The 12,501-nt window shown below is 44.8% G+C and overlaps 1 protein-coding gene across 4 annotated transcripts in view; it reads left to right on the top strand.

Annotated features, from left to right (window-relative positions):
* Positions 1 to 12,501, top strand: part of FANCI (FA complementation group I) — a 30,261-nt gene that overhangs the window by 15,738 nt on the left and 2,022 nt on the right. For 3 of the 4 annotated variants that reach the window (XM_028707232.2, XM_028707230.2, XM_028707231.2), the window contains exons 22-37: positions 1,527 to 1,727; positions 1,867 to 1,988; positions 2,478 to 2,642; positions 2,844 to 3,023; positions 5,761 to 5,927; positions 6,371 to 6,450; positions 6,757 to 6,873; positions 7,501 to 7,552; positions 8,067 to 8,194; positions 8,549 to 8,617; positions 9,019 to 9,109; positions 9,725 to 9,909; positions 10,362 to 10,418; positions 10,528 to 10,587; positions 11,393 to 11,479; positions 11,882 to 11,977. In XM_028707232.2, the coding sequence (XP_028563065.2) occupies positions 1,527 to 1,727; positions 1,867 to 1,988; positions 2,478 to 2,642; positions 2,844 to 3,023; positions 5,761 to 5,927; positions 6,371 to 6,450; positions 6,757 to 6,873; positions 7,501 to 7,552; positions 8,067 to 8,194; positions 8,549 to 8,617; positions 9,019 to 9,109; positions 9,725 to 9,909; positions 10,362 to 10,418; positions 10,528 to 10,587; positions 11,393 to 11,479; positions 11,882 to 11,977 (1,857 nt within the window). The remainder of the gene's footprint in view (positions 1 to 1,526; positions 1,728 to 1,866; positions 1,989 to 2,477; positions 2,643 to 2,843; positions 3,024 to 5,760; positions 5,928 to 6,370; positions 6,451 to 6,756; positions 6,874 to 7,500; positions 7,553 to 8,066; positions 8,195 to 8,548; positions 8,618 to 9,018; positions 9,110 to 9,724; positions 9,910 to 10,361; positions 10,419 to 10,527; positions 10,588 to 11,392; positions 11,480 to 11,881; positions 11,978 to 12,501) is intronic. The other variant, XM_028707233.2, reaches the window with a different exon arrangement.

The following is a 12,501-nucleotide window of genomic DNA, read 5'->3' as shown; positions in this document are numbered from 1 at the left end:
AAGTTTGTTTTCAGTTCCACTGATATCTGGAGCTTGTAACTAGCATCTTTCAAAGGAAACTGCCAGCATATTTCGAATAAATTCAGAACTGGCACCACTACAGACGCCACATATTACCCATTCCATATTTGTAGGAACTTGAACACTTAGTGTGGCAGCACCTGAACTTTGGAACTCCCTGCCTATTGAGATCAAGCAGGTGCCATCACTGTACTCTCTTTGACACTTACTAGACAAGGGACGCGGGTGGCGCTGTGGGTTAAACCACAGAGCCTAGGACTTGCCGATCAGAAGGTCGGCGGTTCGAATCCCCACAACGGGGTGAGCTCCCGTTGCTTTGTCCCTGCTCCTGCCAACCTAGCAGTTTGAAAGCACGTCAGAGTGCAAGTAGATAAATAGGTACTGCTCCGGCGGGAAGGTAAACGGCGTTTCCGTGCGCTGCTCTGGTTCACCAGAACGGCTTTGTCATGCTGGCCACATGACCCGGAAGCTGTACATCGGTTCCCTCAGCCAATAAAGCGAGATGAGCGCCGCAACCCCAGAGTCGTCCGTGACTGGACCTAATGGTCAGGGGTCCCTTTACCTTTAGACAAGCCTACCCAGATGCTTAGAAAGTTGGGGTAATTTTAATCCGTTTCAGTATTTTTACTTTTGTATGTTTTTAAAGTACGGTTGTGAATTTTCCCTCCATTTTATTGTTTTATCTTTTTTGTAAACCACTTTGAGGTTTGTTTGTTTTTTAAAGCAATATATACATTTATTAAATAAAATAAATAAACTGCAGGTCCTTTTGTCTCAAACAATGCATTACTCTGCACTGCTTTGGAAGAAAAGCTTCCAGAGTGGTTAGCAGCTGCTGGGCCTGAATCAGAAGCACAAGGCTGGGGAAGGGTTAAAGGTATAGCAGAAGTTTTCAACCTTTTTTGGGCCCACGGCTTCCTTGACCAACTACATTCTTCCTGCAGCACCCCTGTGGGGCTCAGAAGTCCAGTTATGTCACCCCTTGACTGCAGAGCTAGCAGCCGCTCACCCTTTTTCGAACACCCTCCCTTGTGGAGTGTTCCCTCAGCCTCCTCTCTCCTCTCCTTGCGAGTCCTCCAGGCAGCTGCTGCTGCCCCCTCAGTCTCTGAGCTGCCACCCCCCCCCCCCCGCCCCAAAGAGGGATGCCTCCCAGAGGCACCATTCGCCTGTGGAGCTTATAGCCAGGACTGCTGCAATAAACAGCTGCACAAGCCTTTGGGATGCAGAGAAGCAAGAGGACATCAGAGTAGGGAGGGAAAGAAAGAGGGACAGAGGCCAGTGTTGCCCGCAGCACCCCTGACCATCATTCAAGGCACCCCAGGGTGCCACATCACACTAGTTGAAAACCACTGCTCTATAGTATTAACCCCTTTGTGCATTAATTTGACTTAAGCATGGTGGTTATATGAGGCGGGTATCTGTGGCAAGAACATTTTCCTGAGGAGGGAGGAGGCATCTGAGCAACCTGCATGACCATTAATGACTGATGCTGCAATTTCCTTCAGGCTCACTTACTCTGCTGTATTCAGCATTGTCTGACCTGGTATAAGAGCACCTTAAGCCTGCGCCGACAGGCTGAGGAGGAGGAAGAAGAAGAACAAGAAGAAGATGATGATGATGATAAGGGTCTCCAGCAAGACTTGGAGGAGATGCTGGAGTCGATCACACGGCGAATGATCAAGAGTGAATTAGAAGATTTTGAACTGGTAAGTTAGGAACAGGAAGGGAGAAGACTGCTTCTTTCTTTCTTTCTTTCTTTCTTTCTTTCTTTCTTTCTTTCTTTCTTTCTTTCTTTCTGCAAAGCCCTGGAGATGAGATTTTAATTTCTTTGCTTTTTATGCTCAGGATAAGTCAGCAGACTTCTCTCAGTCTACAGGAGTGGGCTTGAAGAACAATATCTACGCTATTTTAGTGATGGGCGTCTGTGAGGTCCTGATTGAGTACAACTTTAGCATAGGGAATTTCAGGTAAGGAATGAAATTATCCTCCCTCCCTCTGCCCTCCACCAGCGTCTACGCATACAGCCTGTAGGACTTCCCAGCTGCAAACTGCATGGGATAGAGCTTGCAAGTTCAGCACAATTCCTGATAGCAGAAATAGTGAGAAAGCCTAGATGGTCTTGTTGAGCTTAACACTTGGGCCCTTGACTAAGTCTCTGAAGGTTCTGGGTTCAAGTGACTACCAGTGGTGTTAATCCCAGCTCTCCTCATGTAGTAGTGGTCCTTTAATCCTAGTAGGATGGAAATTAGTTCAGACATTACTTTGTCCTACCCTCCCTCAATTTCTTTTAAAACAGCTTTGCAAACGGGTCCAACTAAGTTACCTGTCCATTCTAGTGAATGACTAATATCTGTGGGTTTCATGAGTGAAACATGAAATAAAAATACCTAGGTTCTGTTTTGAAATCGTTTGTCTCATGGTTTTTTGCATTTTTATTTCTGCAATGTGTGTCGCAGCAAGAACAAGTTTGAAGATGTTCTGGGCCTGTTCAAGTGCTATACCAAACTTTGCGAAATCCTGAAAGAGAAAGCTGGGAAGAACAAACCCACTTCGGCAAATAAAATTGCCCGAAGCTTCCTTTCCATGGGCTTTGTGTGCACATTACTTACAAGTCTCTTCAGGTAAGGACCTGTGTTTCAAGGCACATTCATCTAGGGTATCTAGAAATTTTGTATCTCTTTGATACCTGATTGTGCTTTTACCCAATCTTAGTGGTAGCTTAAGTCACCTGAGATTACACCACTTTCTCCTCTGGCTCCATCCCTGATTCCTTTTTGCCATCTTGACAACCATTGAGAATTTGCTTTCTTCTGATGCCCCAGGGACTGTTCCCAGAACCACGAGGAGAGCTTGGCCGTTTTGCGCTCCAGCAGTGAGTTCATGCGCTATGCTGTCAGTGTGGCCTTGCAGAAAGTACAGCAGTTGGAGGAGACGGGACAAACAGATGGGCCTGATGGGCAGAACAGAGATAAGATGTTCCAGAACCTCTGTAGAATCACTCGGTGAGTCACATGGCCTGAAGACTTTGGTGTGGTATTAGTAAAGGGTACCTTTTAAATATCTCAAGCTTTTACGTATTAAAAAGTGGAGAAAGAAAACAAAGAGGAGTTTGAAACTAAGCCAGTGTTGGGATTCTGAGCAAGTAGCCTCTTGGTCTTTTTTTTTTAAAAAAATAATTTTTATTAACAGGCCAATCACATCACATTATCCAAATCACATTAGTTCCAAATTATACAGCCAATTTTTAAATTTTGTTGAGGGTACCCATACATCAAGCTCCGCACGAGTCCAAAACTCTGGAAAAGTCCAGGCATCACTTATATTACTGCTTTAATTAGACAGTTCTATCCAGTTCGATCCGGATAGTCCTTTGTTACTTTCTTTCTCTTCTTGATGTTATCGTATATTCCTTTCTTTGCAATCTCTGATGATTTTCACAAGCAGATTGAAAACTGGCGTCTCTGTGTGGGTTTTATACTCTTCGAAAATCATATCGCTCAGGGACAGCCTCTGTTCAACACTTCCATAAACAAAATTAATCTTCGGTCTGTCCTTTATTTTTCTCAGGCTTACCAAATAAATCAAATGAATCAGGGGGCTCTGTCAGGTCAAACTTGCGTTCCAACATTCCTTCTCATTCGAACGATCCTGCTTCTCCTCCCCCTGTCCTTCTTTCTCCGGCAAGCCTGTCTTGGCGAGACGCCATTTTTTAACTGCGTCATAAAATTTTTTCTCTTTCTTACCGTTCACCAGTTTTCTCTCCTGTTGTAATCCATCCCACACAGTTCTTAAAATCCTGCTTATGATTAATAAAAATGCGACGATCTTGTTTCTATCTGGGGTGAAGGGTTATTAATATCACATCATGCAAAGAAAAAAAGAGTTTTTTCCTCCACCCCAGTAGCCTCTTGGTCTTTGAGGCCATTGAGCAGCAGACTTCTGCAGTAGTTAGTTAAGTCAAACTGTTTTGTACGGTTTTTGCAATATTGTAAACAAAGTTATCGTATAGAGGTTTCCAATAATAAATTCAGCTCTGTAATAAAGGCAGAAGATACTGCCATCATAAAGTGTATCTAGACAAGAAGAATATGCATCCTGAATATTTTTTATCCTTCTGGCTTGAGAGAATCCCCGAGGCAAGAGAAATGAGCTGTTCCTTGAAGCTGCCTGTCTTAGGTGTGTCGGTGGTTCCCAATGATAGCAAGCAAACCTGAGCAGATGTTCATCTGCCATGCCTCCCCTAACTCTGCTCTTCCTCAGGGACAGTGGGGGCAAAGGGAAGTTAAGAGTCCATCAGGCATTTCTGCTGTTACTGGTATCCATAAGTCCCAGCCCTCTGCACTCTTGACTGTTGGAGGCAATGTAGAGACAGTGATTCTTAAAATCCTCTCCCCTACCCTCTTGCTGATGTTGCTAACTCCCACAGAAGCCCGGGGGGTGGGGAGGTAGGCCTCTAGGTTTAATAGCAACCAGATGTTTTCCAGGGGACGCGGGTGGCGCTGTGGGTAAAAGCCTCAGCGCCTAGGGCTTGCCGATCGAAAGGTCGGCGGTTCGAATCCCCGCAGCGGGGTGCGCTCCCGTTGCTCGGTCCCAGCGCCTGCCAACCTAGCAGTTCGAAAGCACCCCCGGGTGCAAGTAGATAAATAGGGACCGCTTACTAGCGGGAAGGTAAACGGCGTTTCCGTGTGCGGCTCTGGCTCGCCAGAGCAGCGATGTCACGCTGGCCACGTGACCCGGAAGTGTCTGCGGACAGCGCTGGCCCCCGGCCTATAGAGTGAGATGGGCGCACAACCCTAGAGTCTGGCAAGACTGGCCCGTACGGGCAGGGGTACCTTTACCTTTACCTAGATGTTTTCCATCTCTCTGGGGCAGGAATTCTTTGCCTATGTTGTGTCCCCCCACGCCGCTCTGCTCTTTCTCTACGGCAGTAGGGGCGGAATGAAGTCCAGGGGAGGACATACATTTTTCTGGGTCCTCTACCCAAATTCACCAGCTGCAATGGCAAATGAGATACACTAGTGGAGGGATGCCAGGTTCCCTGCACAGGCTGCAGCATGTTAAGTACACAACTGCCAACCCCGATGGCTATGTTCTGTCTCCACCGTCGGAGGCAGTGATGCTTCTGAATATCAGTTGCTGGAAACCACACGAGGGGAGAATGCTTTTGCACTCAACTCTTGCTTGCAGGCTTCCCACAGGCTGGCCGCTGTGAGAATGGGATGCTGGACTAGGTGGACTCCTGGCCAGTTCTTATTAGGATCACATTGTGCCACTGAAGACTGGGGAAGTCCTAGCCATAATGAAGGACTTGTCTTAAGATGTCATAAGATGCACCCACTCAGCAGGGTGCATCTTGTCAGCTATATATAGTGGCCGACCAGGGATTTGATTTTCATTCTGTTTTTGCTGCCTGCCTGAGACGGCAGGAACCTGAGAAATTCTCAAGCGGGTGGCATGCCCAGTGTGTGTGTCTTGCTGCCTGTGCTTGGTTTTGTTGGCCGCAAACTGTGCAGGCCTGACTTCGACTGTACTAACTTTGACAGTACTGAGCAAGAGGTGCATGTAAGAGATGACCCGACGTGAACTTCTGCCCCCACCCTCCTCTGCATGCATGAATAGGGAGTTAGCACAGTAATAGCAGATGAGTAGTTTGTGTACAAGGGTTGGCTGTTCCTAGACATCACACCTGGCCATTAAGCCTGCCTTAAATCACCCCCTACTTTACCCCTTCCCCCAAAGAGTCCTGCTGTGGAGATACACCTCAATCCCAACCGCAGCTGAAGAATCGGGCAAGAAGGAGAAGGGCAAGAGCATCTCCCTGTTGTGCTTGGAGGGTTTGCTGCGGATCTTTAACACCGTGCAACAGCTGTATCCAGCAAAGATCCCACAGTTTCTGCAGGCACTGGGTAAGCATCAAGGCTCATTTTCTGCTGAATTGTCAGTGAAGGGGCTGGAAGTGTCATTGGAACACTCCTGCGGAATGCTCTTTCTGTAAAGATTCTGCAGGCCCCTTCTTTGTTAACCTCTGGGTGTCTACTAAACACTTTTCTATGCTGCCAAGCTTACGCAGACAATTAAGAAAGCTATCTTCCGTCGTAGGTAGCAGCTGATCTGTGAATTTAAGTTTTTGCATGGTTTATTATTGTATATGCATATAAAATGGTTGTAGACTACTGATATTTTTTTTAAGAAACTGCAGCATACAAGTATTTTTATAAATATAAAGAAATATACTGCCGGCCACTGCTTTTCAAAGTAATGATAATCTCCATGTGTATAGCTGTGATGAATTCTCTCTCCTGACCTCAACTTCTACCTTGTTGCCATTCTCCCTCCTCCTTTTTGCCAGATATTGCAAACGAAGATGCGGAAGAAGATGGGAACATAAATGTCACTGAGAAAGCGGCCTTTCAGATTCGACAGTTTCAGGTGAACTGCAGAAAGGTGATATTGGGGCTGAACTGCTTGAAGGGATGGATTTATTCTTGTTCAGGAGGATGCAGGCAGAGGTACTGGGCCTGTGCTCTCAGTTTGCTGCTTACAATTGCAAAGCCATTGGAGCAGATCTGAGAAAGGAGCATCTCCTACTTAGGGAACTGCCTAAGAATACTTGGACAGGAACAGAAAGTTTGAGTCTCAAAAAGTGTTCACCCCACCTTCCTCCCCTCCTTTCATTGCTTTCCTACATTTGTTGTTTGCTCACGAAATCTATTTTCCTTTCCCCCTCCTTCTCAGAGGTCATTAGTGAACCAGCTCAGCAACGCTGACGATGACTTCAGCAGCAAGGAAGCACTTCTGTTAATCAACATCCTTGCAACTCTTTCCAAACTGTTGGAGCCCTCCTCCCTCCAGGTATATACTGCAGAGTGATGCCACTGTCCTGATCCACCAGCCGTTCCTCATGTTTAAGCTGGTCTCTATGTTACATGTAGGGATGTGGGTGGCGCTGTGGGTTAAACCACAGAGCCTAGGACTTGCCGATCAGAAGGTCGGCGGTTCGAATCCCCGCAATGGGGTGAGCTCCCATTGCTCGGTCCCTGCTCCTGCCAACCTAGCAGTTCGAAAGCATGTCAAAGTCCAAGTAGATAAATAGGTACTGCTCCGGCGGGAAGGTAAACGGCGTTTTCGTGCGCTCTGGTTTGCCAGAAGCGGCTTAGTCATGCTGGCCACATGACCCGGAAGCTGTACGCCGGCTCCCTCGGCCAATAAAGCGAGATGAGCACCGCAACCCCAGAGTCAGCCACGACTGGACCTAATGGTCAGGGGTCCCTTTACCTTTATGTTACATGTGGACCAGCCCTCAGTCCAATCTAGCTGATTAAACTCTTGCTTTTAATGCGTATCATTTATTTATTCTGTCTTAACTCTTCTGATCTGCCTTTCAACCCATATTGAAAACAGCTCTCATGGTGGCTTTACAACAACATAAACACTAATAATTCTGTAATGAGAAATGTCACCCTCTCTCTTCTTGTGCAGTTCATGCAGCTGTTATCCTGGACAGTCAAGATTTGCAAGGAAACTAGCCTAGGTAAGATTTCTGACCAGGTTAAGACTTCATCAAATGAAATGTAGCATCCAGGTTTAAAGAAAGGGTTAAATAAATTAATGGGAGATAAGGGTACCCAAAGTTGTTTGACAGAAGTTCAGGCCACTAAACATCTTCAAGCGACCCAATGCAAGTGCAGCACTGCTTGATTTCCTTGCCATGATTAGGTTGCATCCTGTGGGCTCACATTCTCCTTTCTCTCTCCCTTCTTTACTTACCATTTTTGGAACTGTGGTCAGCATTATGCCTGTTTCGGTGTTTTTGACAAAAGCAGCACTAATAGCACTTTTTAGCCCTGGTTAGTGAAAATTATGATAGAGTGCGTGTGTCATGCTAACTTTAATTTGCTGTGAACATGAGAAAAGGAGATTAAGCAGTGTTACATTTGCAGAAGGCCTGTTAAGAGATGGAATCCTGGCCTGGGTTGGTTGTCGGCCTCTCCCAGTAGACCAGCCATGGTGTCTCCAAAGCTGACTTGTGTTTTTGCTCTCCGCAGATGACGCCCCTTGCTGCAAGGGCTTGCTAGCCCTGCTCTTCAGTCTGCATGTTCTCATCAAGAGCCCAGGCAGTGTATTGCGTGAGCTTGCCCAGGATATCCATGCTCAGCTTGGGGACATAGACCAGGTAAGAGTTCAGTTGGGCCTTTTAGACTGAGCTGATCAGTCTGCATGCATTTGCCAATGCAGAGCTCGTGTTCTTGTTCTGTATCCCCAAATCCCCTTCCTGGATATAGCTGTTGAAAGAACGTAGAATTATGCTGGTGTAGTGGTTAAGAGTGTTGGACCAGATAAATTTGGGTTCAAATCCCCGTTTAGAGACCAAGCTCACTTGAGTAACACTGAACCAGTGACTATTATCCTATCCTACCTCGTGGGGTTGTTGTGAAGATAAAAAGGAATGGTGGAATAATAATAATAAAATGATGGGTATCTAAATTACTGCTTGTTTCATCTTTTTAATCCCCCACTCTCTACCTAGGATATTGAAATGGAGCACCAGTCCCACTTTGCTATTGTGAACGCCAAGACAGCAGCTCCTACAGCTTGTGTGAGTTGATGTAAAAAAACAACCCAAAAACCCCTAGGTTCAAATTTAATGAAAAGTGATACATAAATGTGACAAGTAAATTCTACTTGGCAATTTCCTGTGGCTGCAAGGCACAATGTACTATTCAAAGCAACTTCTTTCTCTCTCAGAGCCAGTGTGGTGTAATGGTTAAGAGAGATAGACTCGTAATCTGGGGAACCGGGTTCGCATCTCCGCTCCTCCACATGCAGCTGCTGGGTGACCTTGGGCCAGTCACACCTCTCTGAAGTCTCTCAGCCCCACTCACCTCACAGAGTGTTTGTTGTGGGGGAGGAAGGGAAAGGAGAATGTTAGCCGCTTTGAGACTCCTTCGGGTAGTGATAAAGCGGGATATCAAATCCAAACTCTTCTTCTCTTCTTAGTTACTGATTTTGAGTCGAGCAGAGAAGGTCCTCGAAGAGGTGGACTGGCTGATTAATAAGATGAAGAGTCATTTGGGACTGGAGGCAGCAGGTAAGAAAAAGAACAGTAGTTCTCAAATGGTGTCCTATTGGGTTGTCTCTTGTTAAGAAGTATGAACAGCTCAGCTGACGATTCCCACTCTCATCCTTATTGTCAAGTCAAGAAAAAACAACACAGGATCATGGACAAAATGCCCTTTGGCACAGTTTTTAGGAAAAGACCCCAGAGAAACAAGTTTTCATAGGACAAAAAGCAGTCCATCTGCCCCAAACATGGTCAACTCTGTGAAATGGTTTGAATTAAGCTCAGGAACAAATTTGTTAATCAATACAGATGACAGCCACATTCTAGACCAACTGAAATTTCCAAACTGAATTCAAGGACAACACCAAGTAGAACTTGTTCCAGTAGTGACTAGGATATGATGACCAAGGCCAGCATCTCAAGGAAAAGACACATAAATCAAAGCTGTAAGAAGTGAACTTAATTGATGCTGCTGCTATTTGACCAACCAGGAACTGGGCTTGAACTTGGAACATGTTTAAACTGTATACCTGATTTTTAAAGGGGAGTGCACACCCATTCAAACAGGCTATGTGACTATTTCTAGATCTCAAGGACCTTTGTCTTTGTGGTTTTTACGAAGCTTTTCCCTTCCTTTTGTAGAAGATGCCTCTCAAGCAGCAAACCCAACCCAGCCTCTGGAAAAGGCAATCATTCTTCAGCTTGGGACTTTGTTGACTGCATACCATGAGCTGGTACAAACAGCCTTGCCTCCGGGAAGCTGTGTGGACACACTGCTCAGGAGTGTCAGCAAGATGTACACCACTCTTACAAGCCTTGTAAAATATGTGAGTGCTCTTGACCCGAAGCATGAGGTTTGGGTTTGAGGGCCTGATCATCATCTTTCCCTAAGCCCAACTTAGCCTGGATGCCTAAAAACTGATGATGGGCTACTCTCAGGTAGCCAGTAGTGTATAGATCATGCAAGTTTGTTTCTAAAATGTATAACCTGCTATCTAGCCTGACTAATTCTTATGGTGCTTTACGTTAGCCTACTTGGGCAGAAAATGCCTGTGGAAGGGCACCACTACTAAGAACATCCTGACTCTTAATAAATTGCTACCTGCCAAATTTCAGTTGAGGGGGGCACTGAAAGTATTATTTCTGTAGGATCTCTGCTGCTGATATTACAAAACACAAATGCTAACAGGCAAGGATGCCCAGACCATTTGCATTCTGTAGCAGGGAGTTCCTGTGGCTCATATACCATGTCCTCTTGCATTGCTTTTTTTTTTTTTAGTATCTCCAAGTGTGCCGAACCACAACATGGGCGATTCCAGGACGGCTAGAAAAGCTGGTGGGTGTTACGTGATCCTGTACAATGCCTGTTAGTAGGTGCTGAATAATTGTTTTCTGCTTTAATTCTGGAAGAAAATTATTGGAATAAGTGGCATTATCTTCTCTAGGTTAGACTCTCTGGCTCCCACTTGACCCCCCAGTGTTATGCCTTCATCACATATGTGCAGGTAAGCCAAAAAGTTGAATTTCCCATTTCACACTCCCAATCCCAAACAGTGCATCTATTAACCTAGGGGAAAACAGCATTTACATATGCTGATGGCACAGGAGGCATCAACCTTGCTGAAGCCAAGTGGGTTTGGGTCTGGTCAGTGCCTAGATGGGACGATACCTGTGCTTGCTGCCTTGAGGTTCATTTAAAGAGACTGCTCTGTTTTGAGTTTTAGTGAAAGCTGTGATGCTGAGGAAGCTAAATTCTGTACCCGGCACAATTTCCTATGCTCTCAGCATAAATAGCCCTGCTCATAAATGCAGAGAATGTTGTTATCAGTGACAAGACAGGAAAATGAGAATCCTAACAATAATAGAAAAGAATGGAACGTATTCTTCTGACTAGACCAAGCCGTGTTTTAAATCTGGGAGGTACTGATATGGTGAATTTTGGCACTATCCTACTCTTACTCTGTGTTCTGTGCAGCAAAAAGCTGCAGACTACAGAACTGTCCTGCCCTTATTTAACAAAGGTGTGGTATGGATGAGGAGCTCAGTATTTCCCGCAAAGATTGATTATGAATGACGTCTTCAGAGTGAGGACTATGGAAAGGTCAATGGGAAGATCAGAACTGGAGTAGCAAGAAGGGAGAGGGGGATAGGTCTGGATTAAACCCAAATATAAATTCAGCAATGAACATTCCCTGTAAAAGGGACTTTCTCTTTTGATGGATTGTTCCAACATTTTATACCACCTTGTTAACCCTATAATACAGAGACTCAATCCCCTATCTTTACATGTCAAGCAACTTCTCCTTTCAGAATATCCAGAGTGAAACCTTGAGCATGGCAGGAGAAAAGAAAAAGAAGAAAAAGGACAAGACAACAGCTGAGGTGTCCACCGTCATGGTGAGGATGGTTATTTCTGCCCGGAAATACACTGGACCCTTAGTTATTTAATTGAATTTCAATGGGATGTACTTAAAGCCGTAAGTCTCTGCTCCTTCAGTAGCAGAGGATGGCAGCATAAACTACCACTGAATACTCACAGGTGCAATTTGAATTGTGGAAGACAGATAAACTTGCACAAAGCCTTGAATAGCTATGTTTTTCAAGTAAGTTTTGTCGCTCAGAGGTCTAATCAAATTCAGAGCATCTATATCTCCCTAGGATTTGGTTACCTAATCATGTGGATAATACTCACCCTGAAATGATATTAAAAATATTTCAATTATAGCTATTTACTGTGAGATCCTGTAACTGTGCTGCCACTGTATTTAATACACTTCAATGTTTTCCTTCCATCTGTAGGCCAAAGTGTTGCGGGAATCCAAGCCAATTCCTAACTTGATTTTTGCCATAGAACAATATGAGAATTTTCTGATCCATCTCTCAAAAAAGTCAAAGGTAACATTCTAGTCTAAGAATGTAGCTGCAACTTTTGGACACACCTTGGCAACTTCTTAGGATAGCTCAGGTGGTAGAGCATTAGACTCTTAATCTTAAGGTCATGGGGCCACACTGGGCCAAAAGATTCCTGAATTGCAGGTGGTTGGACTAGATGCCCCCCCCCCCGTGGTCCCGTCCAACTCTGATTCCATGAAAATTAACAGGAAATTGAATTATTTATATTGACACTTTAAAAGCTAAGAAATTCAAATGAAGGACTGTCCCTGCTGAATAGATTACTCATTTATCAGATACATTTTGTATATGTAATTGGTAATCTTTATCAAATACTTTGGTGTAATGAGTCATGTTTGTTAGAACCCAAGATGAAACCCAGAAAAGCCTGTGTCTACAGTTTGCAAGGAATATAGACAAAAAGATTATTATTACATTACAGTAATGTTTGTAATAATTAGTAATCTTTTCTGTAAATAATTAAATTCCTTCTGTGCTTCAAAGTGCTGTTCATCAGGGATATAGAT

The sequence above is a fragment of the Podarcis muralis genome, chromosome 14 (genome assembly GCF_964188315.1).
Source record: "Podarcis muralis chromosome 14, rPodMur119.hap1.1, whole genome shotgun sequence".
In the NCBI taxonomy this organism is placed as follows: domain Eukaryota; kingdom Metazoa; phylum Chordata; class Lepidosauria; order Squamata; family Lacertidae; genus Podarcis; species Podarcis muralis.
This window is presented reverse-complemented; position numbering and strand designations above follow the sequence as displayed.